The sequence below is a fragment of the Mobula birostris genome, chromosome 11, assembly GCF_030028105.1.
Source record: "Mobula birostris isolate sMobBir1 chromosome 11, sMobBir1.hap1, whole genome shotgun sequence".
NCBI classification, from domain to species: domain Eukaryota; kingdom Metazoa; phylum Chordata; class Chondrichthyes; order Myliobatiformes; family Myliobatidae; genus Mobula; species Mobula birostris.
The window spans coordinates 8,917,861-8,943,698 of NC_092380.1; the positions used below are offsets into that span (position 1 = coordinate 8,917,861).

General features: G+C 45.2%; 1 protein-coding gene across 1 annotated transcript in view; it reads left to right on the top strand.

Moving 5' to 3' along the window:
* LOC140205397 (voltage-dependent T-type calcium channel subunit alpha-1I-like) overlaps window positions 1–23,861 on the top strand; it is a 426,562-nt gene extending 402,701 nt beyond the window's left edge. The window contains exons 30-35 of the mRNA XM_072272989.1: window positions 780–1,109; window positions 4,516–4,662; window positions 6,704–6,841; window positions 11,921–12,101; window positions 18,215–18,393; window positions 23,184–23,861. Coding sequence (XP_072129090.1) covers window positions 780–1,109; window positions 4,516–4,662; window positions 6,704–6,841; window positions 11,921–12,101; window positions 18,215–18,393; window positions 23,184–23,861 — 1,653 coding nt within the window. The remainder of the gene's footprint in view (window positions 1–779; window positions 1,110–4,515; window positions 4,663–6,703; window positions 6,842–11,920; window positions 12,102–18,214; window positions 18,394–23,183) is intronic.
* The last annotated feature ends 1,977 nt before the right edge of the window (window positions 23,862–25,838 follow it).

Consider the following 25,838-nt stretch of genomic DNA (forward strand, 5'->3'; position numbering starts at 1 on the left):
CACGTCTGTCTCCATCAAATCAGGATCGTGCACAGTCCCCTACTTGACAGATAACAGATATTCATCACCGGAGAGGCCGCGCGCGCTGTCGTCATGCCGCCATCTTCTCTTTCCTTCCTTCTCTGGTTATTTGGGTTACTGTCGCCTTCCTGTCAGCTTGAACCAGTCCAGCCATTCTCCTCTGACTTCTCTCATTAGCAAGACATTTTCACCCACAAAACTGGCACTCACTGGATTTTTTTTTGGTGGGGGGGGGTTTGCACCATTCTCTGCAAACTTTAGAGACCGTTGTGCATGAAAATCCCAGGAGATCAGCAGTTTCGGAGATACTCAAATCACCCCCCAATCGATCATTCCATGGTCAAAGTCGCTTTAGGTCACATTCCTTCTCCTTTGTGATGTTTGTTGTGAACAGCAACTGAACCTCTTGACCATGTTGGCATGCTTTCGTACATTGAGTTGCTGCCACATGATTGGCTGATTAGATATTTGCATTAATGAGCAGGTGTACAGGTGTACCTAATAAAGTGGCTACTGAGTGGACTTATTATTTTCATTTACATTGTTTTCTCTGTGAGCTTCTTGTGAACAAGGTATTTCATTCCATCTTGATGTTTGTGACCATCTAAACTCTGTAAAACATATCTTTTTGACTAAGCATTTATTCACCCGCACCAGAATCCCCCTCATAACGTTCAATCTGAGTTTTGCTATCAGCAGAAGTGTGGAGTGCATTGGGCCACTATATAAATGGAGGAGGTTGTTGTTGTTGTTGCCAGGATACGCTCCGCGACTGCTCCAGCGATGACCGGAGCTGCCTCAGCAACCTCCAGTTCATCTCGCCGCTCTACTTTGTGAGCTTCGTGCTGACGGCCCAGTTTGTACTGATCAACGTGGTGGTCGCGGTCCTCATGAAGCACCTGGACGACAGCAACAAGGAGGCCCTGGAGGACGCGGAGCTGGATGCGGAGATCGAGATGGAGCTCGCCCAGGGTCTGTGCGGGCCACCGGCGAGCCCTTCTGCCTCCGGGACTGTCCCCGCACCGGACAGCGGCCACAAGAGGAAAGGCGAGAGGCAGGATCCAGGAAAACACATCTCACCCGCACAGGTAAACCCAACATTATCCTATCTGCCCTCAATTATGGTGTGCTTATTTATAACCCATCTCCTCCCCTCAACCTCCTCCCACCCATAACACGTCTCACTCTCTTTACGGCCATAGAATCATCTGGGCGCTGCAGGATAGCAAAAAGCAATTTCTCCCACCAAGTCCATGTCAGCTTCCTGTAGAGCAATCCCATTTTCCTGTAGACTTCTAAATTCTGTTCCCTTAAGAGATATTCAATTGTCACAGGCACTGAGTTTCAGTCAGAGCCATACACCATGTAAAAATATTTGTCTTTTATGTCTCAAGTGGCTTCTGCCCATCAGTCTGAATGTGTTTTTGGGTTTTGAATCTTTCACTAGTATTAAAGTTATAGAGCACTACAGCATAGAAACAGCTCCATCTGCCCATCTAGTCCATGCTGAACTGTTACTCTGCCTACCCCATCACCCCACACTTGAATCATAGCCCTCCATACCCCTCCCATCCGTGTATGTATCCAAATTTCTCTTAAGTTTTGAAATCCTCTACTTCTCCTGGCAGCTCATTCCACTCTCATTGCCTCTCAGACTAAAGAAGCTCCCCCTCGCGTTCCTCATAAATACTTCACCTTTCACCCTTAACATATAACCTTCTAGTTCTAGCCTCACCCATCTTCAGTGGAACAAGCCTGCTTACATTTATTCTGTCCATACCCCTCATAATTTTGTGTACCTCAATCAAACCTCCCCTCATTCTCCTGCACTCCAGAGAATGAAGTCGCAACCTATTCAACCCATCCCTATTGCTCAGGTCCTCTAGCCCCAGCAACATCCTTGTAGAGTTCTCTGCACTCTTTCAACCTTATTGATATCTTTCCTGTAGGTAGGTGACCAGAACTGTACCCGTTCTCAAAATAAGGCTTCACCAACATCTTATACAACTTCAGTGAAACATCCCAACTCCTGTACTTAGTATTTTGATTATGAAGGCCAGTGCTCCTAAAGCTCTCTTTACGTCCCTACCTCATCAGAACAGGCTCTTCATCCCATCTCAACCAGTCAGAGGTTGCCTTCTCCTGCTACAATTGTTTATCCCGGCCTTCTCCTGCTGCAATCGTTTATCCCGGCCTTCCGCTACAATCGTTCATCCTGGCTTTCTCCTGCTACAATCGTTCATCCTGGCCTTCTCCTGCTACAATTGTTTATCCCGGCCTACTCCCACTACAATCGATGATCCCCCAGCCTTCACCTTCTACGATCATTCATCCCAGCCTTTTCCTGCTACAATTGTTTATCCCGGCCTTCTCCCGCTACAATCGTTCATCCTGACCTTTTCCTGCTACAATTGTTTATCCCGGCCTTCTCCCGCTACAATTGTTCATCCCCCAGCCTTCACCAGCTACAATCGTTCATCCCGGCCTTCTCCTGCTGCAATCGTTTATCCCGGCCTTCTCCCGCTACAATCATTTATCCCGGCCTTCTCCCACTACAATCGTTTATCCTGGACAGTTGGAAATTTTGCCTCCATTCCCCTCCCACTAAAGTCCCTAAACCAGAATCCTCAATCTCCCTCACTCACCCCCAAAGCTTCAAGCACAAGCCAGCCCCTTGTGGAGAGTGGCAGCTTTGTGGCCCAGTCAGCACTGGAGTAGTTGGCCCAAGGTGAGAGTCTCAGCCAGGGTAGAGATGGGAGGACAGATACAAAACAAAGATTGTAATTAGGAGTGCAGTCCAAGAGAGTGGAAGTTACATTGCGTTCGAAGAAAGCTCTTATCAGGGGCTCCATGCAACAATACCATTCCAAGGTGAGCTCCATCTCTCAAAAAAGATACAGTATATTGCTGAATAGTTTATAGGGTTAAAGAAAGAAAGAAAGTTTAGCCTTATTTGTCACATGTACATCGAAACATACAGTGAAAAGTATCACTTGCGTCAACGTTCAACGCAGTCAGAGAATGTGCTGTGTCGTCATGCTTCTGTCACCACCAAAGCATGTCTACAATTTACTAGATCGAACCCTGGCCCACACGTCTTTGGTCTTTGGGATGTGGGGGGGGGGCGGGATTAAAATGGAACAGCTGAAGGGAACCCGTGTAGTCACAGGGAGAAGGTCCAAACTCCCTTCGGGCAGCTGTGGGAATTGAACACCTATAACAGGCTCTGGGATAGCACTGTGCTAACCACTACGCTGCACTAGAGCAGGTTATATTCCACCAACAGAGCAACAGAGCAGCTTAAGACAGAAGGAGGAGGATTCCAGAACAAGGAAAGATAATCTTAAAATGGGAACTGAATCGTTCAGAACTGATATCAGGAAAAGATTCATCACATGAAGCCTAGTGGATTTCTGGAAACTCGCTCTCATGAGGGCTATTGAGGTGGCTGGGGTCAGAAAGATGAAGCTGAGATTGAATCGCTGGAGGGTGGAGCGGGGAAATTAAGGGTTATAGACCCAAGACGAGGAGGTGGAATTAAGGTATAGATCAGACTGCGATCCAGTACAAACTCAGACACTGGCAGGCATTCACTATCCCCTACTCCTGTAGATCTAACTTTGATGAATTCCAGTCATTCCACTCTGAGATCTCCAAGCATGGGTGGAGGGGAGAAGAGGAAGTAACTGGATATGAAGGCGGCATGCGGCCCACAGGCTTCATGAGGCCTGGGTTGGAGAATCAATGGAAAATCAGGAAAGGGGAAAATTCTCCATTTGGAAGACAAAGAGATAAGGTGATCAAGAAGGGATCAGCATACTTGCCCTTCATTGGTCGGAGCAATGACCAGAGGAATCAGGAAGTCATGGTCCCGCTGTATAAGACTTTGCTTAGGCTGCACTTGGACTATCGTGTGCAGAGGATGTGGAGTCTTTCAAAAAGGTACAGAAGAGCATTCTAGGACACTGCTTGTATTAGATGGTATAGGTTATAAGGAGAAGTTTGACAACCTTTGGTTGTTTTCTCTGGAGCGACAGAGGCCAAGGGGAGACCTGATGGAGGTTTGTAAAACCAGGAGAGGCCTTAGGTAGGGTAGAGAGTCAGAATCCCAGGTAGAAATGTCAAATAGCAAAGGACACACATTTCAGCTGAGAAAGTTTAAATGAAATATGCGGGGCAAGAATGTTTACACAAAATGGTAGGCGTCTGGAGCTGGCTGCCATGGGTAGTGGTAGAAGCAGATATGATAGTGGTGATTAAGAGGATTTCCCTTAGAGAATGAAAGATTATGGATCATGTACAGACAAAACAGACATAGTTCAAATCGACATCACATTTGGCCCGGATATTGTGGACCAAAGGGCCAGTTTCTGTCCTGCACTATGTCCTATGTTCTATGAAGGAAGAAATAAGCGCTATTGAAATGCATAGAAGTGCTCAGAACTATAAACTCTAGATAAAAGGATGGATCGGAGTCTTTTTGTAACACCGTAGGAGAATCTATGGCTGGACAGTGTCTCCCTGATCATACGGGACACCTGCGAGAGTGAACTCCTGATGATCGACAGCCTCTCTGGATCCATCTTCCATCATTACTCATCATCTCCCACCTGCAGGAACTGCCAGCACGACAAGCAAGAGGTGACCAATCTGCCTTCTGTACCCTCATGTCTTTGTTTCTTTGTGGTGCTCCTCCCCCACCCCACCACCCCAACCTCCCACAACAGTAGTTAATGTAGTGCATTCATCACCTACCCTGAAACATTCTCGAAAGGAGATAGAGGAACTCAACGGGTCAGGCAGCACCAAGGAGACTGGACGAAGGGCATCGACCTGAAACCTCAACCGTCCGCTTCCCTCCACAGATGCTGCCCGACCTGCTGAGTTCTTCCACCGCCTTTGTGTGTTGCTCCAGGTTCCAGCACCTGCAGCCTCTTGGGTCTTCATTCTTAAAGGGGTTGGACGAGATAAACGTGGAGTCCATGCTTCCCAGGTGGTCACAGTCTCCAAGTAAGGATTTAGGATGCAGATTGGGAGAAGTTGTTTCTCCCGAAGGCTATGACCCTTTGGGATTTTCCACTCCAGGGGAAGCACAGTCACTGATTGACAGAGTTTTAGATGCTAGCAGAATGAAAGGAAACATTCTAGCGCTGCTGAGATCAAAGATCAGCCGTGATGTTATTGAATGGTAGAGCAGGCTCGACGGGCTGATTGGCCTTCCCCTGCTCCTGTTTCTTAACGTCCCACATAGCAGCAAGGGCCCGTCTTTAATCGAGTGCTTCTCTCCTCTAGGCAGGCAGCAGTAACGAGCTAAGTATTGATGACCTCCAGCCACTTCTGCTCAGTCTGGAAGAAGTTCAGATGCTCAGTAATGACTTCACACGCCATGGGCAGGCTGCCTGTGCGTCACCTCAGGCAGTAAGAATGGCGTCCTTTGTTCTGCAGTCTCACAGTCGAAGCCCGCCACTTGGCTTCAGTCTGTTCCAGCGATGAGATAATGTGCTGTACACAGATTGAGGTTAGAGGCTGGATGATAGTTAATTACAGAGCCGTGACCCGCTCGTTCACGTACTGCATCCTGCCATGTTTCCCTAAACTGTTCACAAAACTGCACACTGATGTGCCACAGAGAGAGGCCGTCTGGCCCGTTTAACCTCTGCCCATCCAGAGGAAGACCTTCTGATTAGATGGGCGTCTGATGGAAATCTAGAACACTCTCTCCTTGAGGTTGGTGGGGAGGGGGCAGGGGAGGGGATTCCAGCCAGAAAACTTGAAATTGACAAACTGTTGGTAATTGTTTTACCGATTTCATTTGTACCAAGATATGGTGAAAAACCTGTACGCCATCCATTTCTAGACAAGGTAGCGCAAAAGGGAAAGCAAATATCTGGATAAAGATAATGATGAAAAGATAAAGATTGGCTTTATTTGCCACATGTACATCGGAACATACAGTGAAATGGGCTGTTTGTGTCAAATCCGATCAGCAAGGAATGTGCTGGGCACATTCGCCTTGCTTTCAGTGCCAACATAGCATGCCCACAGCTTACTAATCCTAACCTGTGCGCTTTGAAGTGTGGGAGGAAACCAGGGTAGCCGGCCAGAGAACATGATGAGAAGATGAGCCTAACCTGTCCAGAGAGAGACTTCTTATTTGTTCTGTGTGATGGTTTGCATGGGACTGGCACACAAAGCTTTCCACTGTATCTTGGTACATGTGACAATAAAGCAATTACTTATCACATAAGTACACCAAGGTTGTACATGAGAAACAAGAATGCAGAACATAATGATGCAGTTATAGCGAAAGCACCATTGTTGTGGGTTTAAGAAAAGTGGAACCAAGGTTAGAAGGTGGAGTTAAGACAAAGACCAGACCTTGATCTGATTAATCATAAGATAGACTCAAAGGGCTGAACAGCCTTTCGTTGTTCCCATATCTCTCTTCACCCCGCATTTTCCCCACAGTGTCTATCAATATTTAGTCATCAGATAGTTTCCACTGATCTGCTTCCACCACCATTTCAGGCAGTCTGTTCCAGATCGTGTGTGCTTTTTTTAAAAAAACAATCTCATCTTTCTTCTGCTCCTTTTGCCTCGGTGAAGTTATTTCCAAAGGTTGGAATGCAGCTCCAAAAGACGACCAGCGTCCGGTCTCACTGAATTGACTGTTTTCTTCCAGGTTCACCTCGCAGAGACAGAAGCGTTCTCGCTGACCTCCGACTTCCTCTCCGACAAATCATCTTCTGTCGTCTTGGCTGATGACTTGAGTTCAGACGAGAGCGGGCCTCAGCTGACAGCCAGAGAATATGAGGAGAAGGTGAGCATAATGTGTACGGAGAGACTTCTTATTTGCGCCGTGTGATGGTCTAATCGGTGCTTGCTCTTGTTTTGATTTGACGAGGGCTATTATCTGATCTTGGCTCATCAGCAACTGTGTCCACCACTAACCAGGTCTCTAATCTCTCCACTCCTTCTCTATAATGTCTTCAAGTGCTAATTTTTTTTTCACCTGAATCTAGATCCCCTGTCTAGTGTATGGCTCAGTGATGGAACTAGCTTAATGCTAATTCTGCATGTGGTTTAGGACAGCTTCTTACACTGAGCACAAAGATATTGCACCCCGTTCTGATTCTGATCATCACACTTCAGGAAGGGCAAGTGAATGAGGAGAAATCACGTTGAGAAATACAAAACTCTCAGGGGTATAGATATAAAGAATGCACACAGGCTTTCCCCCCTCAAATTGGGTGATATTAGAACTAGAGTCCATAGGATGAAAGATAAAATATTTAAGGGGAATCTGAAGGGAAACATACTACATAGAACATAGAAACCTACAGCACATTACAGGCCCTTCGGCCCACAATGTTATGCCAACCACGTAACCTACTCTAGAAACTACCTAGAATTTCCCTAGCGCAAAGTCCCCTATTTTTCTAAGCTCTATGTACCTACCTAAGAAGCTCTTAAAAGAAACTTCTTCATTCAGGGGCTGGTGCAAGTGTGGAACGAGCTGCCAGTGGTAATGGCAGATGAGAGTTCAGTTGTAACATTTAAGAGAAGTTTGGGTAGGTGCATAGGTGTTCCAGGTGCAGGTTGATGGGACTAAGCAGAAGATCAGGTCAGCATTATCTAGATGGGCCAAAGGGCTGTAGTACTTTCTGACTCTAAAGTCCTTGAGAAAGGCTAAAACAGATTGCTGGGTGACTGCTTTCCACTGCAAGGCAGAAAGGCAGAGAACCAATCACCTTCTGAAAGCTCTAGGCTCTTCCAATTCTGATCTCTTGATCTCCACAAGATTTAATTTCTGCTACCAACCCTCTGCTACCAAAGCCCTACAGTTTTTGAATTCCTTTTCTAAACCTCTCTATCCCTTCTTCCATAAGACCAAAAGATACAGGAGCAGATGCAGGCCATTTGATCCATTATGTCTATTCTGCCATTTCACCATGCTGATCCATTTCCCTCTCAGTTCCAGTCTCCTGCCTTCTCTCCATATCCCTTCATGCCCTGACCAATCAAGAATCTATCAACCTCTGCCTTAAATACATCCAATAACCTGGCCTCCACAACCTGTGCCACCAAATTCCACAGATTTACTACTCTCCATCTAATCAAATTCTTCCTCACTTCCGTTCTAAATGGCAGTTCTACTCTAAGGCTGTGTCTTCTGGTCCTAGACTCTCCGACCATAGGAGAGATCCTCTCCACCTCCACTCTGTTGAGGACTTTCAACATTTGATAGGTTTCAGTTAGATCCCCCATCATTCTTGTGAATTCCAGTGAGCACAGGCCAGAGCCATCATACACTCCTCATATGATAAGCCTTTCAATTCAGGAATCATTTTCATGAACCTCCTTTGAACCTTCTCCAATGACAGCACATCCTTCCTTAGATGAGGGGCACAAAACTGCTCACAATACTCCAAGTGAGGCCTCACCAGTGCCTTATAAAGCCTCAACATTACATCCTTGCTTTTATATTCTAGTTCTCTCCAAATGGATGCTAATATTGCACTTGCCTTCCTCACCACAGACTCAACCTGCAAATTAACCTCTAAGGAATCCTGCACTAGGACTCCCAAGTCCCTTTGCACCTCCAATTTTTAAATTTTCTCTCCATTTAGAAAATAGTCTGTGCTTTAATTTCTTCTGCCAAAGTGCATGACCATATGTTTCCTGACATTGTATTCCATCTGCCACTTCCTTGCCCACTTTACAGAGGCAGCGATCACAAATCAGGGTTCAATTCCCACCACTGTCTGTAAAGAACTTGTCTGTTCACTCTGCGACAGTCTGGGTTTCCTCCAGGTATTCCGGTTTCCAACATCATTCCAAAGGCGTAAGGATTAGAGCTAGTAAATTGTGTATCCTGACACCCAAAGCCTTTCGACCACTCAGAAGCCACAAATCTGGAGCATGAGGTGTATTTAGCCTTTCTTCATGCAGAAAGCTCAACAATTTCCAGGACAAGGGATATCAGGGGCATCAAGGGATATGATGAGAGGGCAGGTATGGGGTTGAATGGGACTTGAGATCAGGCATGATGAAATGGCACAGTGGGCTCAATGGGCCAAATAGCCTAATTCTGCTCCTATGTCTTATGGTCATATGGACAAAGCATTCACTAGTATACCACCTTAACCATTTATTCTCTCCACATCTATGCATTTCAGCTGTAGTATACCCTGTCCTACAGATACACTGTAATAATCCAAATGACTCTAATAGATCTCCCAAATATACACCCACCACCCACACCATGCCCTCTTCTCACTGCTACCATCAGGAAGAAGGAACAGGAGCGTTAGAGCTCACACCACCAGGTTCAGGAACATTTACTACCCCTCAACCATCAGGATCTTGAACCAAAGGGGATAACTTCACTCAACTTCACTTGCCCCATCACTGAAATGTTCCCAGAATCCGTGGAGTCACTTTCAAGGACTCTTCATCTCATGATCTCAATATTTATTGCTTATTTATTTATTATTATCATTTATTTTCTTTTTTAAAGGTTGTTGTATTTTGCACACTGATTGAACACTCAAGTTTGTCTTTTATTGTTTCTATTATGGTTATTATCTATTATGGATTTATTGAGTATGCCCACAAGAAAATGAATCTCAGGATTGAATTTGGTGACATACATGGACTCGGATAATACATTTACTTTGAACTTTGAACTTAATTCTTACATACTCTTGGTGTCGGTTAATTCATTACTACAATTCATTACTTGTACAAGATTTTGGTGAGGCCACCTTTGGAATATTGAGTTCAGTTTTGGAAAGATGCCACTCAACTGAAAAGAGCACAGAGGAGATTTATTGTATTTTTATTTCTTCTCAGCTCACGCTGGTAAAACCTGAGCTCTGGGCATAGCCAAGGACACTCATTTCACAATTGCTCTGAACCTTCAGACTATTCAAGTGGTGTTTAGCATTGTGGCTTTCTGGATATTTCACTATTGGCCCTCCATACCCCTACCATCCATGTACCTATCCAAACTTTTCTTAAACGTTGAAATCACGCTCGCATGCACCACTTGTGCTGGCAGCTCGTTCCACACTCTCGCGACCCTCTGAATGTAGAAGATTCCCCTCATGTTCTCCTTAAACTTTTCACCTTTCACTTTTAACCCATGTCTTGAATTTGTGGTCTTTTATTAAGTATTCTTGATCATTTTTTTGTGTTAACCACCTGTTCCTGCATTGCCACAAGGAAACCCCTCCATTTCTGGGAAGAAGTCTCCAACTCCCAGCCAAGAAAGAAATTATAATAATAAATAAATAAGCAATAAATATTGAGAACATGAGATGTAGAAAATTAATTTCAGGGTTGCACACGGTGATATATATACTTTGATAATAAATTTACTTTGAACCTTAAACATCCTTCACTCCCAAGAAAGACAAGGTACATGTAAACATCATTACCTGCTTGATCCAAATCACAGACTTTAAAAAATTAATTTTATTTGTCACATGCACATTAAAGCATACATCAGTGAGCTGAATGGCCTAATTATGGTCTTGGGCTTTCAGGGGAGAAGGTGGGAGAATACGGTTGAGAGGGATAATGAATCCGTCATGATGGAATGGTGGATTGAATTTGATGGGCTGAATAGCCTGATTCTGCTTCTATGTCTTCTGATAAACACATAAAATGGATTGTTCATGTCAAATCAAATTAGCATAGATTATGCTGGGGGCAGCCCACAAGTGTCACCATGATTCCAGTGCCAACACAGCATGCGCACATTTTAATGCTAACCGTGCATCTTTTGTACATTGGAGGAAACTGGAGCTCCTGTTGGAAACCCACAAGATCATGGGGAGAGCACACTAACTCCTTTCAGACAGCAGAAGGGATCGAACCTCGTTCGGTGATCACTAATGCTGTAAGGTGATTGCACTGACTGCTACGGTACTGTTTCTCCTCCCCCCCCCCCCAACTTAGAAATATATTCCTGTTCTTTCATCGTCACTGGGTGTGAATCATGGGACCCATCAAGTCTTTGGGGTCAGCTTTAATATAGAAACTGCAGTGGCCTATCAAGGTGCCTCTCACCTTCCTGCTCGGGAAAAAAATTGGAACTGCCTTTCCAGCCATCTTGTGCATGTAAAGATAATTGATGTTTGATGATAAGACTATAAAATATAGGAGCAGAATTAGACCATTTGACCCATCATGTCTGCTGTGGCATTTCATCATGGCTGATCCATTTCCCTTTCAGCCCAATCTCCTGCCATTTCCCCATATCCCCTCATGCCCTGACCAATCAAGAATCTATCAACTTCTGCCTTCTCCCGTAACCCTTCGAGAACCTATTAACCTCCGCCTTATACATACCGAATGACTTGGCCTCCACATCCATCTGCGGCAATGGATTCCACAGATTCACCACTGCCTGTTCTAAATGGATGTCCCTCTATTCTGAGGCTGTGCTCTCTGGTCCTAGACTCCTCCATCATAGAAAACATCCACTCTGCATCCACTCTTTCAAGGCCTTTCAATATTCAAAAGCTTTCAATGAGGTCGCCTCTCATTCTGCATTCCAGTGAGTCCAGGACCGAAGCAACAATCAGCCCTCATATGTTAACCCTTTCATTCCTGGAATCATTCTTGTGAACCTCCTTTGAACCCTCTTCAATGTCAGTACATCCTTTCTTAGCTAAAGGGCCCAAAACTGCTCACAATACTCCAAGTGAGGCCTTGCAGTGCTTTATAAAGCCTCAGCATTACATCCTTGCTTCATTGTTCCAGTCCTCTCGAAATGAATGCTAATTGTCGAAGTGATGTTTAATGAGACAGTTTACAACCTTAAAAGCGCTGGAGTTTCTTTGCACCTTCAGTAGAAGAAAACACTAGTGTGTGTGCTTTACATTAACAGGAAGGAACAGATAGTCACGACCTTGCTGAGAATGACAGCTCAAATATGTTAACGGTAAAGGAAACAGCGATTTACAGAACAGCATCGCTGCCAAACAACAGTTACACTTCACAAGCTGAGAATACAGCTTTGGGCCAAGCTTTTACCACGACACAGTCAGGGCCCACAGAGCATATCGCTGGTGAGCCATTATTCCAAACTTTTACATATATATATGTATTTATTGTGTGCAATGTCCCCGGTCCTGGTCCTGTGCTATCTCTCTGTTCCACTTGACAACTGGGACTTAACAATTTGATTTGATCAGTAGTGTCCATGTCTTCAGCTGACAGGCCCTGTATTTCTCTCTAAACATTATCTCCAACCTTCCCTCTCCACTTCTACATCTATCCTTAAGCACTTCCGTTTTCACCGGAGTTTGACTAATCCTGATCAATGTGTGGTTCAGTGTTGGAACTTGTTTAAAGCCATTTCCCAGGGCAGTTTCTTACATTGAGTAATGTAAGCAAAAGTAACAAGGCTGATGAGCCCTTGCTGCCTGGTTACACTCTTGTGACTAATTAATCTACTAGCCCGTACGGACTGTGGGAAGAAACCGGAGCACCAGGAAGAAACCCACAGGGTCACGGGGAGAACGTACAAACTCCTTACGGAGAGCAGCGGGAATTGAACCCAGTTTGCTCGTGTGTAATTTATTTTTCATTTGTTTTGAGATACCATGCCGAATAGGCCCTTCTGGTCCTTCACGCCACGCAGCAATCCCCCAATTTAACCCTAGCCTAACCACGGGACAATTTACAGACGACCAATTACCTTACCAACCAGTACACCTTTGGACTGTAAAAGGAAACCCACACGGTCACGGAGAGAACGTACAAGCTCCTTACAGGCAGCAGTGGGAATTAAACCCTGGTCGCCTGTACTGAAAAGCGTCGTGCTAACCACTACGCTACTGAAGACACTAGAATTGTGTAGACACTAACAAACATATGCACTGACATTGAATTCAGCCAATGGACAGGCAGGGGTGTTCAGAAATCTTTGACCAAATATCCTTTCTTTATCAAAATCTGGAGAGGCATAGAAAGAACTGTAAAACCTGAGCCTTTAAGAACTTATTGTGCACAAATCTATTGTGTTTAGCTGTGCATTAAATTTTCTTTCTGCTTCTGATGACTGTAACGTGGAAGCAGGTTTGCGGGCTTGGTGAATGAGACAAAAAACAGTGACTACAAGTAAGAATATTAATCACTTATTTGCAAACAGTAAAAAATTAATGTGTCCCCGCAAGGGACACAAACTACAGAACTAAATATTGAATGAACAGATATTTATTTAAGAGTGTGCACGGAACATACCTTCCCTGTGGTTCTGTGTAGCGTGTCCCAGGGACAAAGGAAAAGAGAGAGCAAACCTCTCGAGCGTGTTACTCTTACAGCCCCCACCCCAGGCGCATTCTCCCCATTCCCACGTGGGTTTTCTCCAAGTGCTGTCACATTCCAAAGATGGACGAGTAAGGGTTAGCGAGTTGTGGGCGCCGCAAGTGTGGCGAGACTTGTGGGCTGCCCAGCACAATCCTCTCTGATTTGATTTGATACAGACGACGCATTTCACTAACATACATGTGACAAATAAAGTAAACCTTTTCATCATTTAGAATTCTCCAACCCTGCCAGTTCTCTTCTAGCAACACACATAAAAGTTGCTGGTGAATGCAGCAGGCCAGGCAGCATCTCTAGGAAGAGGTACAGTCGACATTTCAGGCCGAGACCCTTCGTCAGGACTAACTGAAAGAAGAGCTACTAAGAGGTTTGAAAGTGGGAGGGGGAGGGGGAGATCCGAAATGATAGGAGAAGACAGGATGGGGAGGACAGAGCAGGATCTCCCAGTGGCCACACATTTTAATTCCACGTCCCATTCCCATTCTGATATGTCTATCCACGGCCTCCTCTACTGTAAAGATGAAGCCACACTCAGATTGGAGGAACAACACCTTATATTCCGTCTGGGTAGCCTCCAACCTGATGGCATGAACATTGACTTCTCTAACTTCCGCTAATGACCCACCTCCCCCTCGTACCCCATCCGTTATTTATTTATATACACACATTCTATTTTTCTCCCTCTCCTTTTTCTCCCTCTGTCCCTCTCACTATACCCCTTGCCCATCCTCTGGGCTTCCCCCCCTCCCCCTTTTCTTTCTCCCTTGGCCTCCTGTCCCATGATCCTCTCATATCCCTTTTGCCAATCACCTGTCCAGCTCTTGACTCCATCCCTCCCCTTCCTGTCTTCTCCTATCATTTCGGATCTCCCCCTCCCCCTCCCATTTTCAAATCTCTTACTAGCTCTTCTTTCAGTTATCCTGACGAAGGGTCTCGGCCCGAAACGTTGACTGTACCTCATCCTAGAGATGCTGCCTGGCCTGCTGCGTTCACCGGCAACTTTGATGTGTGTTGCTTGAAATTCCAGCATCTGCAGATTTCCTCGTGTTTGCAGCTCTCTTCTAGATCCTCTGCCGTGCTAATGTCCCTTAACTTGGCAATAGATGCGGAAGAAAGAGAGAGAAAGTGAGCACCATTGTTTGAGTTAAAAGGCCTTGGATTCATAATCCAGGCCATACTTTATTTTTCCATTTAGGCTGGGTGGCCTTTGCTGGCCAGCATTTATTTCCCATTCCTCATTGTCCTTGATCCAAAGAGCAGTTAAGCTTGAAACCAAATTGGTGGGCCAGGAGTTACATAAAAAGTGGAGCCAAGCTGTAAAGGTAAGCACAAGAGATTCTGAGGGTGCTGGAAATCCAGAAATCTTTCTTCTTATGCCCATGACGCTGCTGGCATTTAGGGCAGCAACAAAGGTCTGCCATCTCTGGCGGCGTTCACTGCTTCCCCTATCGTGTCAGAAGCTTCTTGGTTTTCACTCCCATCAGTCATGCAAGTCCTAGGTGGAGACTCTGGAATACTGTCACATATGGATGTAGAAGGATTCTTTACTGCTGTTTCCATAACAGTTCTGTTTTACCAGTCTGGGTTGTTAGCCCTGAGCTGAACCCCTGAACCCGGAGGACCGGTGGACCACTCTTAGTCTGGCCTCTACCCTTTAACCATTTTGGCATGGGTGACCCTACCAAGAGTCAAAGCGTAAACCCTGACTCCAGCCAACATAGCCAGGTCATTGAGGCTCACAAGCCTCCAAACCACAACAGGGTTGTGGTCCTCGTGGAGGGAAATCCAAAACAACACGCACAAAATGCTGGAGGATCTCAGCAGATCAGGCAGCATCTATGGAGAGGAATAAAGCTCCAAAGTTCATTTGTTATCAAAGTATGTATGCAGAAAACGGCTCTGAGAATAATCATCCCCCAGACAGCCACGGAACAAAGAAAAATGGTTGAACCCGTTCAAAAAAATACATCAAACCCCCAACACATGCAAAAAAAATCATGCAAATGGCAACAAAAAAATGAGCAGAAACACAGGACAAAAAACACAAAATCAAAAGGTATATTCAGTTCAGCTCAGTGTTGATTATTTGCAGCCTGTCCCGATTTAAAACTTACTCAAACTAGCAACAAAAATAGAAGCGGCCAGGAAATCTAGAAGCACATCATACATGAATTAAATCCAGAATCCACAAACCACGTGGATTAAACTTTGCTCTGGCACCGTCCTCGAACAGAACTGATGAAGGGTCTCAGCCCGAAACCTCAGCTCTTTATTCCTCTCATGGATGCTGCCTGGCCTGCTGGGTTCCTCCAGCATTTTGTGTGCGTGAAGCAGGAAAGATAGTAGATTTCCTTCCCTGACGTGTTCTTGTTATAATCTTGTAGTTTCATGGTTCCCTTATTCAGCTAGCAATTATTAAAATTCCTTACAAGATATAGTGGAGGGTAAGACACACAAGATGGAGGAACTAAGCAAGTCAGGCAACAATATGGAGGGGGAGTATGGCGACTCTTTATCAGGACTGGAAAGGAAAGGGCAGTAGTTCATCAGTTCCATTGCTTATTACCTAGAGCGGTACCTTCTCTACCTATCACGTCCCAGCTTCACACTTCACCCCTCCGCCCCACCCCCGCACTCTGGTCATCCACCTTCCCCCTCACCTGGTCTCACCTATCACCTGCCAGCTTGCACTCATTCTCCTCTTCTTATTCCGGCTCCTTCCCCCTTCTTTTCCGGTCCTGGTGAAGCATCTCGGCCCAAGCCGCCGACCACTTATTCACTTCCATCGGTGCTCATTTCCTCCGGCGTTCCGTGTGTGTTGCTCTGGATTTCCAGCAACTGCAGAATCTCTTGTGTTTGCTCCTTGTGCAGACCCGAGGGTGTGTAAAGCTGTCAGAATTACTATCTTTCAGATGAATTGTTAGACTGAGGAACGATCTGTTCTCTCAGATGGGTGAAAAATGTCCTGTAGCCACTGTTTTGAAGAGTGGGAGTTCATGTTGGATTACAGATCAACCTTCAATGGCCATCGTAACACCAGGTTACCTGGACAACTATCTCACTGCCTTTTTGTGACAACTTGCTGTACACTTGGTGCCCGTGTCACAAAAGAGACTGCATTTCAGAAGTACTTAATAGCTTTTAGAGTGTTTTGGGATATTCCCAAGCTTTGAGCCTGATATATTGTAAGATCTTCCAAGTGAGTGAGATTCAGGGGAGAACAAGCCATTGCAGTGTTGACAAAATAGAGAAAACAAGTCATTGTAGCAAAGAAAGAGACGGAGCTGAGAGAATAGAAACATTTAGTTTGATTGCTCCATCATGTTTTCCAGATTTCACCCTTAGTTCATCAAACTTCCATATCCCCTCAGATTCATATGCATCCATGTAGACCATAACACAGAAGCAGAGCTAGGCCATTCAGCCCATCAAGACTGCCACACCATTCCACCATGACGGATTTATTAACCCACTCAACCCCACTCTCCTGCCTTCTTCCCTTTACCTTTAATGCCTTACGAATCAAGAACCTATCAATCTCTGCTTTAAATATACCCAACGGCTTGGCCTCCGCAGCACAGCCGTCTGTTGTAATGAAACCCACAGAGTCACCGCCTCCTGGCTCAAGAAGTTTCTCCTCACCTCCGTTCCAAAGGGATGAACGTATTCCGAGGCCCTGTCCTCTGGTTGTAGACTCCCCCACTATGGGAAACATCTCCACTCTCTCTAGGCCATTCAATATTCAGTAGGTTGCTAAAAGACCCCCCCCCCCTCATTCTTCCAAACTCCATTGAGTACATCAAACTCTCCTCATACATTAACCCTTTCATTCCTGGGATCATTCTCATGAACCTCCTCTGGACCCTCTCCAACGTCAGCCCATTCCTTCTTAGATGAGGTGCCCAGAACTGCTCACAATTGTCCAACTGTGTTCTTAACAATGCCTCTCAATAAATAAATGCTTTTATATCCCAGTCCTCTCAAAATGAATGCTAACATTGCATGTGCCTTCCTTATCACCCACTCAACCTGCACGTTACCCTTTGGAGGGAATCCTGCGTGAGGACACCCCAGTCCCTTTGCAGCTCTGACTTCTGAATTTGCTCCCCATTTAGAAAGTAGTCTATGCCTTTATTCCTTCTGCCAAAGAGCATGACCATGCACTTCCCGACACTGTGTTAAGGGAAAAGAATGTTACAAACAAGGGGGATGGAAATGCGGCAAGAATCAAACGGATACATTTGAAAGGCTCGGAGGGACTAAGGGCCTCCAGGAAATAAATTGAGTTATTTAATGCATAATTGAGAACGGCTTTCCAAACTTCTCCCTCTCTATCTTACAGAGATGTTCCTTACACCGGCATTTTGATCAATTTTTCAACAGTCCCTCACGTAACCTGCACTAATTCGCATTTGATATTGGTCCAGTAATGGTCCCTGAGACCTCTCACACATTAAGGTCAAGGGCAGCAGAGTAGTGTAGTGATTAGCACAGCGCTTTACAATACCGGCAACCAGGGTTCAGGTCCTGCCACTGCCTGTAAGGAGTTTGTATGTTCTCCCCGTGACCGTGTGGGTTTCCTCTGGGTGCTCCAGTTTCCTCCCACAGTCCAAAGACGTACCGGTTGGTAGGTTAATTGGTTGTTGTAACTTATCCCATGATTAGGCTAGTATTAAATTGGGAGTGAGGTGTTGCTGGGCACCAGGGTTTGAAGAAACTACTCCGTGCTGTATCTCAATAAATTAATTAATTAAAGATGACTGATAAATGGAATTGTTAATGGTTATTATCCCTGCTCCCAGTGAACTGGGGGAGAAGTGTCCGAGCCTAACTCTTGGTTGCTTTTTCTCAGTCACTCCTCCCCAGGAGCCTTCTGGCTCTTCTTGTCTTCAGTTTACCAGTGGGATTTTCCACCCAGTGGCTCCCTCGCCCACAGCCCAAGACAGCAACAGCCAGCCTCTCAAGATCCCTTCCTCTGGTTCCTGGACCTCGCTGCAGTCTCCAACCCTGACCTGGTCCCTGCAGAGGCAGGTAGGTCGCCGCAAGTCAGCAGTTTCGAATGGGGTCACTTCCCAAGAGGAGTTGCGGGAGGACTGGGGGAAATGATTGGTCATAGGTTAGGATGGCTGTCTTGCTTTCCAAAATGGGTATGGTGATCGAGGGTAGGGTTTGACTCATAATATTAAAAGGCTCAGCGATTGGACGATCGTGGTTCAATTCCCATCGCTGTCAGGAGTTCATACATTCTCGCCGTGGCCACGTTTCGTCCCATGCTCCAAAGTTGTATGTGCTAGTGAGGGCTAGTAAGTTGTGGACATGCTCTGTCGATGCCAGAAGCACGGTGTCACTGCGGGCTGCCCTCACTACCTACTTGGACTGTTGGACGCATTTCACTGTGTGTTTCGATGCTTTGATCTACATGTGACAAATAAAGCTAATCTTTAATCCTTACTGGACTTGTGACAGAGACACAAGTTCAAATCCCTCCAAAGCAGCTTGGGGCTCAAAAATACATTTAAGTTAAGAGATAGTAAAGTTCTTTCCAAAATCCAGAGGTTCTGATGCAAAGGTCTTAATCCAAAACATCGACAGTTCATTTCCTCCAACAGATGCTGTTCGATTCTTTGAGTTCCTCCAGCAGTTTGTTTTATTTTGCCAAATACCAACATCTCTTGAATCTCTCTTAAACTAATCTGGAATTTGAATCAAGTATTAGTATTGAATCAAGCATAGACATGAGAAAGTCTGGAGATGCTGGAAGTCCAAAGCAACACACACAAAATGCTGGAGGAACTCAGCATCTATGGAAATGAATAAACAGTCGATGTTTTGGGCCAAGACCCTTCATCAGGTCTGAGGAGGAAGGGGGAGGATGCCAGAATAAAAAGTCGGGGAAGGAGAAGGAGGCTATCTGGAAGTTGACAGGTGAAGCCAGATGGGTGGAAAGGTCAACAGCTGGAAGAGAAGGAATCTGATAGGAGATAGGAGATAGGAGATAGAGTGACCCATAGGAGAAAGGGAGGGAGGAGAGGAACCAGGGGAAAGGAAGTGAAAGGTCAGAGTGGAGAATAGAGGAAGGTGGGGTGGGGGTTGAATTTTTTTTACCGGAAGGAGAAATCAATATTTATGCCATTAGTTTGGAGGCTACCCAGATGGAATATAAAGTGTTGTTCTGTCACCCTGAGGGTAGCCAGAGTTGTCACAGAAACTCATTAAGTTCACTAACGTCCTGCTAGGGATGAAGTCTGCCATCTTTCCCCAGTCTGATGGGGATGCCAGGTCATGAACTCTACCATCTTTACCCAGTCTGGCAGATGTGTGACTCCAGACTCAGCAGTCTGATTCACGTTTTATCTCCTCAGTTCAAGGAACATGGGATGGACCATAAATGCTGGCATTGCCAATGATGTCCACGTCTTGTGACTTTTTTGTGAAAGATTTAGAATCAAGAAAAGAGAATATTGGAATTCTCCAGAACTTCAGACATGGAGCCAAAGACCATAAGACATAGGAGCAGAATTAGACCATTCGGCCCATTGAGTCTGCTCCACCATTCCATCATGACTGATTTATTATCCCTCTCAACCCCATTCTCCTGCTTTCACCCCGTAACTTTCGGCATCCTGATTAATTAAGAACCTATCAACCTCTGTTTTAAGTATACCCAATGACTTAAGCCCACAGCTGTCTATGCCAATGAATTCCATAGATTTCCCACCCTCTGGCTAAAGAAATTCCTCTTCATCTCTGTCGTAAAGATGCATCCTTCTATTACAAGGCTGTGCCATCTAGCGCTACGCACTATAGGAAAGATCTTCTCTACATCCACTGCATCTGGACCCTTCAATATTCAACAGGTTTTAATGAGATCTGCTCCCTCCCCTGCTCATTCTGCTAAACTCCAGCCTAGAGCCTTCAATTGTTCCACATGCGTTAATCCTTTCATTCCTGGAATCATTCTCGTGAACCTTCTCAGGATTCCCTCCAATGTCAACACATCATTTCTTAGACTCATCCTACAATTGTTTGCTAAATGCCAATGCACGAACTTCATAAGGAAAGTTTCAAGCCAAAGCATTTATTTATTGGGAGATTCAAATCTGGGAAGCAATGTGGTGTTACAATTTTTCCTGGATCCAAAAATTGAAGCAAAATTATAGGGAGACACAGAATGCAATGGGCTCCTTGGAAATGGGGAATGAGGACCAGAGTTGAGACATAGGAGACCCTTTGGGAACATGGTAGGCAGGTTGTGATGGGTGAGGTAGTGGTGAAAGAGGTCAGTCATCCCCCAGTTTCGAAGATCCAGGACTCCTTGACCCGGCAGGGGGAGATCCAAGCTGCCAGGCCTGCGGACTGTTCTAGGATGTCCTGTTTGTAGATAGAGGGTGTCACATTGGTCTCTTGCTTGACTAAAAGCAACGAGGTCGATCCCAAAGATCATGAAAGTTTTAGGGCTTAGACACAAGAGGCTGCAGGAGCTGGAATGTCGAGGAACACAAAAAACCTGTCCAGATGAAGTGTTGCGATCTGAAACACCAATTGTCCATGTCTCTCCATAGATGCTGCCTGACCTGTTGGGTTCAGTCTGAAGTTTGGTGTTATCTTTAAGCCCCGTATTAGAAAGATTCAGCACAAAGTAGCAATACTACACACATCTCCAACATTCACCTGAGTGCCCCAGAAGTTGGCAAGTTTGTTCTAGGACACAGCTTCAGTCTCACTACAGAGACCTAGGTATCTCATTTAAAAACAAGACTCTGAGTGTGGTCCCCATCTGACTTGACACCACATAGACCCAGATCCATCAGCAACCCAAACTTGCAGTCACATAAACATAAAGTATTCTCTCTAAAACTTTGTGTCAGCTCAGGGCTGTTTACCAGGCTAATCTCAATTCAAACAAATCAGTAAATAGTTTAGTTAGGCTATCTCGCGGCACCTTTGGCAGTGTGGCACTCCCTAAGTTCTCAGCAGATCTGGTCCCCTGGAGGGGCACTTGACCCCTCACTTTCTGTAATGCACCAAAGACAACACCGTGCATACACTGCAGTCAAGAAAGCGTTGGGAAAAGATGGATTAACTGCAACTGGAAACCATTGAAATAGTTGCCAAAGAGTAACACTGTGATATCTGACCATCAGGGAATACTGAATAAAAACAGACCCCTTGGCGAAACTCGTCTACCCCATTAAGGTGCCCACTTGAATATTCCAATTTGCCCCCATTTAGCTCATCCTGTGGGAGCCCATAACCTTTCCCATCAATCTTCTCATCCAAATACCATACCCGCCTCAACTACTTTCACTGGAGGTTGTCAGTGAAGAGCCAGTGAGCTCCCGACCCCGACCACTTACTTATCAGTTAAATACCGGCACTGGGCAATTTTGACCTCCTTGGAGTGAAGATGAATGAGAGGTGACTTGATGGAAGTGTATGAGAGGCATAGAGTGGACAGACAGAGACTTTTTTCCAAAAGTGATTGTCCACTCCTTCTACGCCTCTTATCTTCTTATATAAGAGACCATAATTTTAATGTGATTCAAAAGTTCAAAGTTCAAAGTAAATTTATTTTCAAAGTTTGTATATGTCGCCATATACAACCCGGGGATTCGTTTTCTTGCAGACATTTACGGTAAATACAAGAGATATAATAGAATCAATGAAAAACCACAGTCAACGGGAGGGACAAACAACTAATGTGTAAAAGACAACATACTGTGCAACTACAAAAATAAAAAAACATTAAAAAATAATGATAATACATAATAATTATATTATGACATATCAGTTATAACAGATAGGACAATCCATAATAACCATCCAGATATAATAATACAGAATAATCAAGCTAGAACAACTTACTTTATAGAACTAGCCATTCCAAACACACACGACATACAGAAATCAGTAAGTGAAAAACGTGAGAAATATGCTGAATTGAAAGAGGAAATTGAAAGACTATGGAACATGAACAGTGTATACATTGTCCCAATAGTAATATCTACAACTGTATCATCCCAAAGTCCCTACACAATAGCATCAAACAATTAGGGCTACACAGCAATATTTATGTAAATCTCCAGAAAGCCACAATACTAAATACCACTAGAATAGTCCGAAAGTTCCTAGCATTTGAGAAATGAGTGTACTTGGTTATGCCCGGTCCTCAAGTTTTACCAGCTTGTGGTGAGAAAAAATAAAAACAAATAATAAATAGGCTATAACTATAAATATCGAGAACATGAAATGAAGAGTCGGTGAGTGCAGGTTGTGCAACAGTTCAGTGATGGGGCAAGTGAAGTTATCTTCTCTGGTTCAAGAACCTGATGGTTGAAGGATCATAACTGTTCTTGAACCTGGTGGTCTGTGGGACCTAAGGCTCCTGTACCTTCCTCCTGATGGCGGCAGTGAGAAGAGAGCATGGCTTGGATGGTGGGAGAACTTGATGACAGACAGTGCTTTCCTGCGACAGTGCTCTGTGCAGACGTACTGTAAGTGTTCCTCCATGTAGGAAAGTGTAGAAGGGATGTCAATGGTATGTTTTGTACAGAGTGATGAGTGCATGGTACACACTGTTGGGGTTGGTGGTAGAGTCAGATATATCAGGGACATTTATGAGACTCATAGACATGAATAGACACATGGGTAAAAGGAAAATGGAGGGATATGTGTGAGTGAAGGATTAGATTGATCTTGAAGTAGGTTACATGTTGGCATAACTTCATAGGCCAAAGAGCCTGTACTGTGCAGTTCTGTTCTATGTTATTGAAGGAATTGCAAGTGTTGGTAAAGACTGATTTATCTTCTCCCTCTCGCAGGTCGCCATCTGTGACGCCTCGCTGAGCGACGAGTCGGTGGACAGCCTGCACACGATGCTGGAGGACGGCCTGAGAATTACTGTGTCGCCTCAGGACCCGCTGCCCCTCCCGGCGGTCTGCACGGTCCCTCCCCCTCAAGGAACCGGCCCCTCCTTCCTGCCTCCCCCTCGGGAGAACAGCAGCCAACACTGGCGGGTCCTCGGGCTCCAGAAGCTGAGGGGCCACCACCGGAGTCAGAGCAGTGGGGGCAGCACGAGTCCTGGGTGCACCTACCAGGACTCCATCGAGCCCTCTGATGAGGAGGGGCTCGCCCACTCTCTGAGAACCAACAGTGAACACTCAGAGACACTTAGTAGCCTCTCTCTGACCTCCCTCTTCTCTCCCTCACCATCCCCGCCCACTCCGATCAAAAAATATAATAGCACAGGCACTTTGGATGCAGTCTCCAAAGGGAGAGATGCCAAACAGTTTTATAACATTGACCAGCAAGGGTTCTTAACGGCCCCCTCCTGGGTCTCCGACCTCTGCAGAAACAACCTTCCAGCCGCCAGTTTGGAAGGTCGATGCCCTGACCAAGAGATGGGGACTGAGGGCTTTAAAGTAGCACACGGCCAGACAACTACCCAGGTCCAGTCCAGGAATGAGTGCAACACTGCAATGCAAAAGAAGAAAAGATGAGTTTATGGCACCACATGCGTGTATTTTTTTAAAAGAAAACAAGCAAACTGGTCGAAACACTTGATTTACCTCATCACGCAAGAGTTACGGAGTCCGGCTATCTCGTGCTGTTTGTGTGCACCTAAAAGGATTTTTTTTTAGAGAAAAAAAGGTCGCATTAATTCAACTCTCGGTGTGTGGGTGGCCTGCAAAGCCTAGGTTGCAAAAATGTTTTCTCTTCAGTTATGTTCTCCTCTCAACTTCCAAAAACTCAGCGACGAATGTAACGCTACTTGACAAAACAGTTGCTAAGATCCAAATGAGAATGTGCGAAAGTGTGTGCAGGTTGTAAGAAATCTCTGCAGTTCCCCCCCCCCCCCACCCTCACCTTCCAGTCTGGGAAGTGAAGACATGGGTGGGCAGAGAGAATGAGAGAGAGAGAGAGAGAGAGAGAGAGAGAAGGAAAGGAGAGTGGAGGAGTGGGGAGGTGGGGTTGAGAGCAGAAATAGCTCAATTTTAGGCTCCTCAGCATCAATGCTGATAGCATGGGCCTTAGCTGCGGATAATGGCCAATGAATAAGAAAGGTGATGAAAGTCTGCAGGTTTGTATGGTAGGAGAAGGGCGTCACAATCTTAAAATAAGCAACATGGATCTCATTGGAACCAGCTGGGGTCCAATAAAAGACGCCTAAAACCATCTGGGTTTGCTGGAAACAGTTCCTGTTATAGGATTTCGGAGAGTTTGCTTCAAAGAAGTGTTCATACAAATATTATTTTTTTAAGCATCTATTTATTCACATTTTATTTAAGTGCATGCTTTGAATATTTGGCTTCTGCCAAATAAGACTTATTCTTCCAGATGTACCAAATGTAATATTTATACAGAAATAATATATTAAAATGTGTCAAGCCTGTAATTTTTGCAACCTTTTGCAGCTGAGCTGAATGGTAAGTCTAGAGTTGAGGGCTCGTAGGTAGGCACTGACAGAATAAGAAAACAACATCTTCATCCTTCCTGGGGCTGATGTGCACTGTGAGGGGCCAGAGAAGGTTACTCTGTGTAGACTCGTGCCCAAAGAGGCCACTTTAGTTTCTCTCTGTCCAGGTACCGGTCTGAAGCATGTCTGTCAACAGAAAAGACCCATGTTTCTGTAATACCTTTTCTGTTATTTCCAATCCATCCATAGTGTCTCGCGGGCAATGATCTAATTCTTGATACATCATCGTTACTGTAATGTCAGCCAATGTGCACACAGCAAGTTCCCGCAGACAATCATGAGCACAGCCAAAAGATGTGCTGATGTAAAGAGATTAAAGATATTGGCTCTATTTGCCATGTATAGTGTGCAAACTTTATGCACACGGTATTGGGGGTAAGGTATTGATGTGGATAGAGAATTGGTTAGCAGACAGGAAGCAAAGAGTGGGAATAAACGGGACCTTTTCAGAATGGCAGGCAGTGATTAGTGGGGTACCGTAAGGCTCAGTGCTGGGACCCCAGTTGTTTACAATATATATTAATGACTTGGATGAGGGAATTAAATGCAGCATCTCCAAGTTTGCGGATGACACGAAGCTGGGCGGCAGTGTTAGCTGTGAGGAGGATGCTAAGAGGATGCAGGGTGACTTGGGTAGGTTGGGTGAGTGGGCAAATTCATGGCAGATGCAATTTAATGTGGATAAATGTGAAGTTATCCACCTTGGTGGCAAAAATAGGAAAACAGATTATTATCTGAATGGTGGCCGATTAGGAAAAGAGGAGGTGCAACAAGACCTGGGTGTCATTATATACCAATCATTGAAAGTGGGCATGCAGGTACAGCAGGCGGTGAAAAAGGCAAATGGTATGCTGGCATTTATAGCAAGAGGATTCGAGTACAGGAGCAGGGAGGTACTACTGCAGTTGTACAAGGCCTTGGTGAGACCACACCTGGAGTATTGTGTGCAGTTTTGGTCCCCTAATCTGAGGAAAGACATCCTTGCCATAGAGGGAGTACA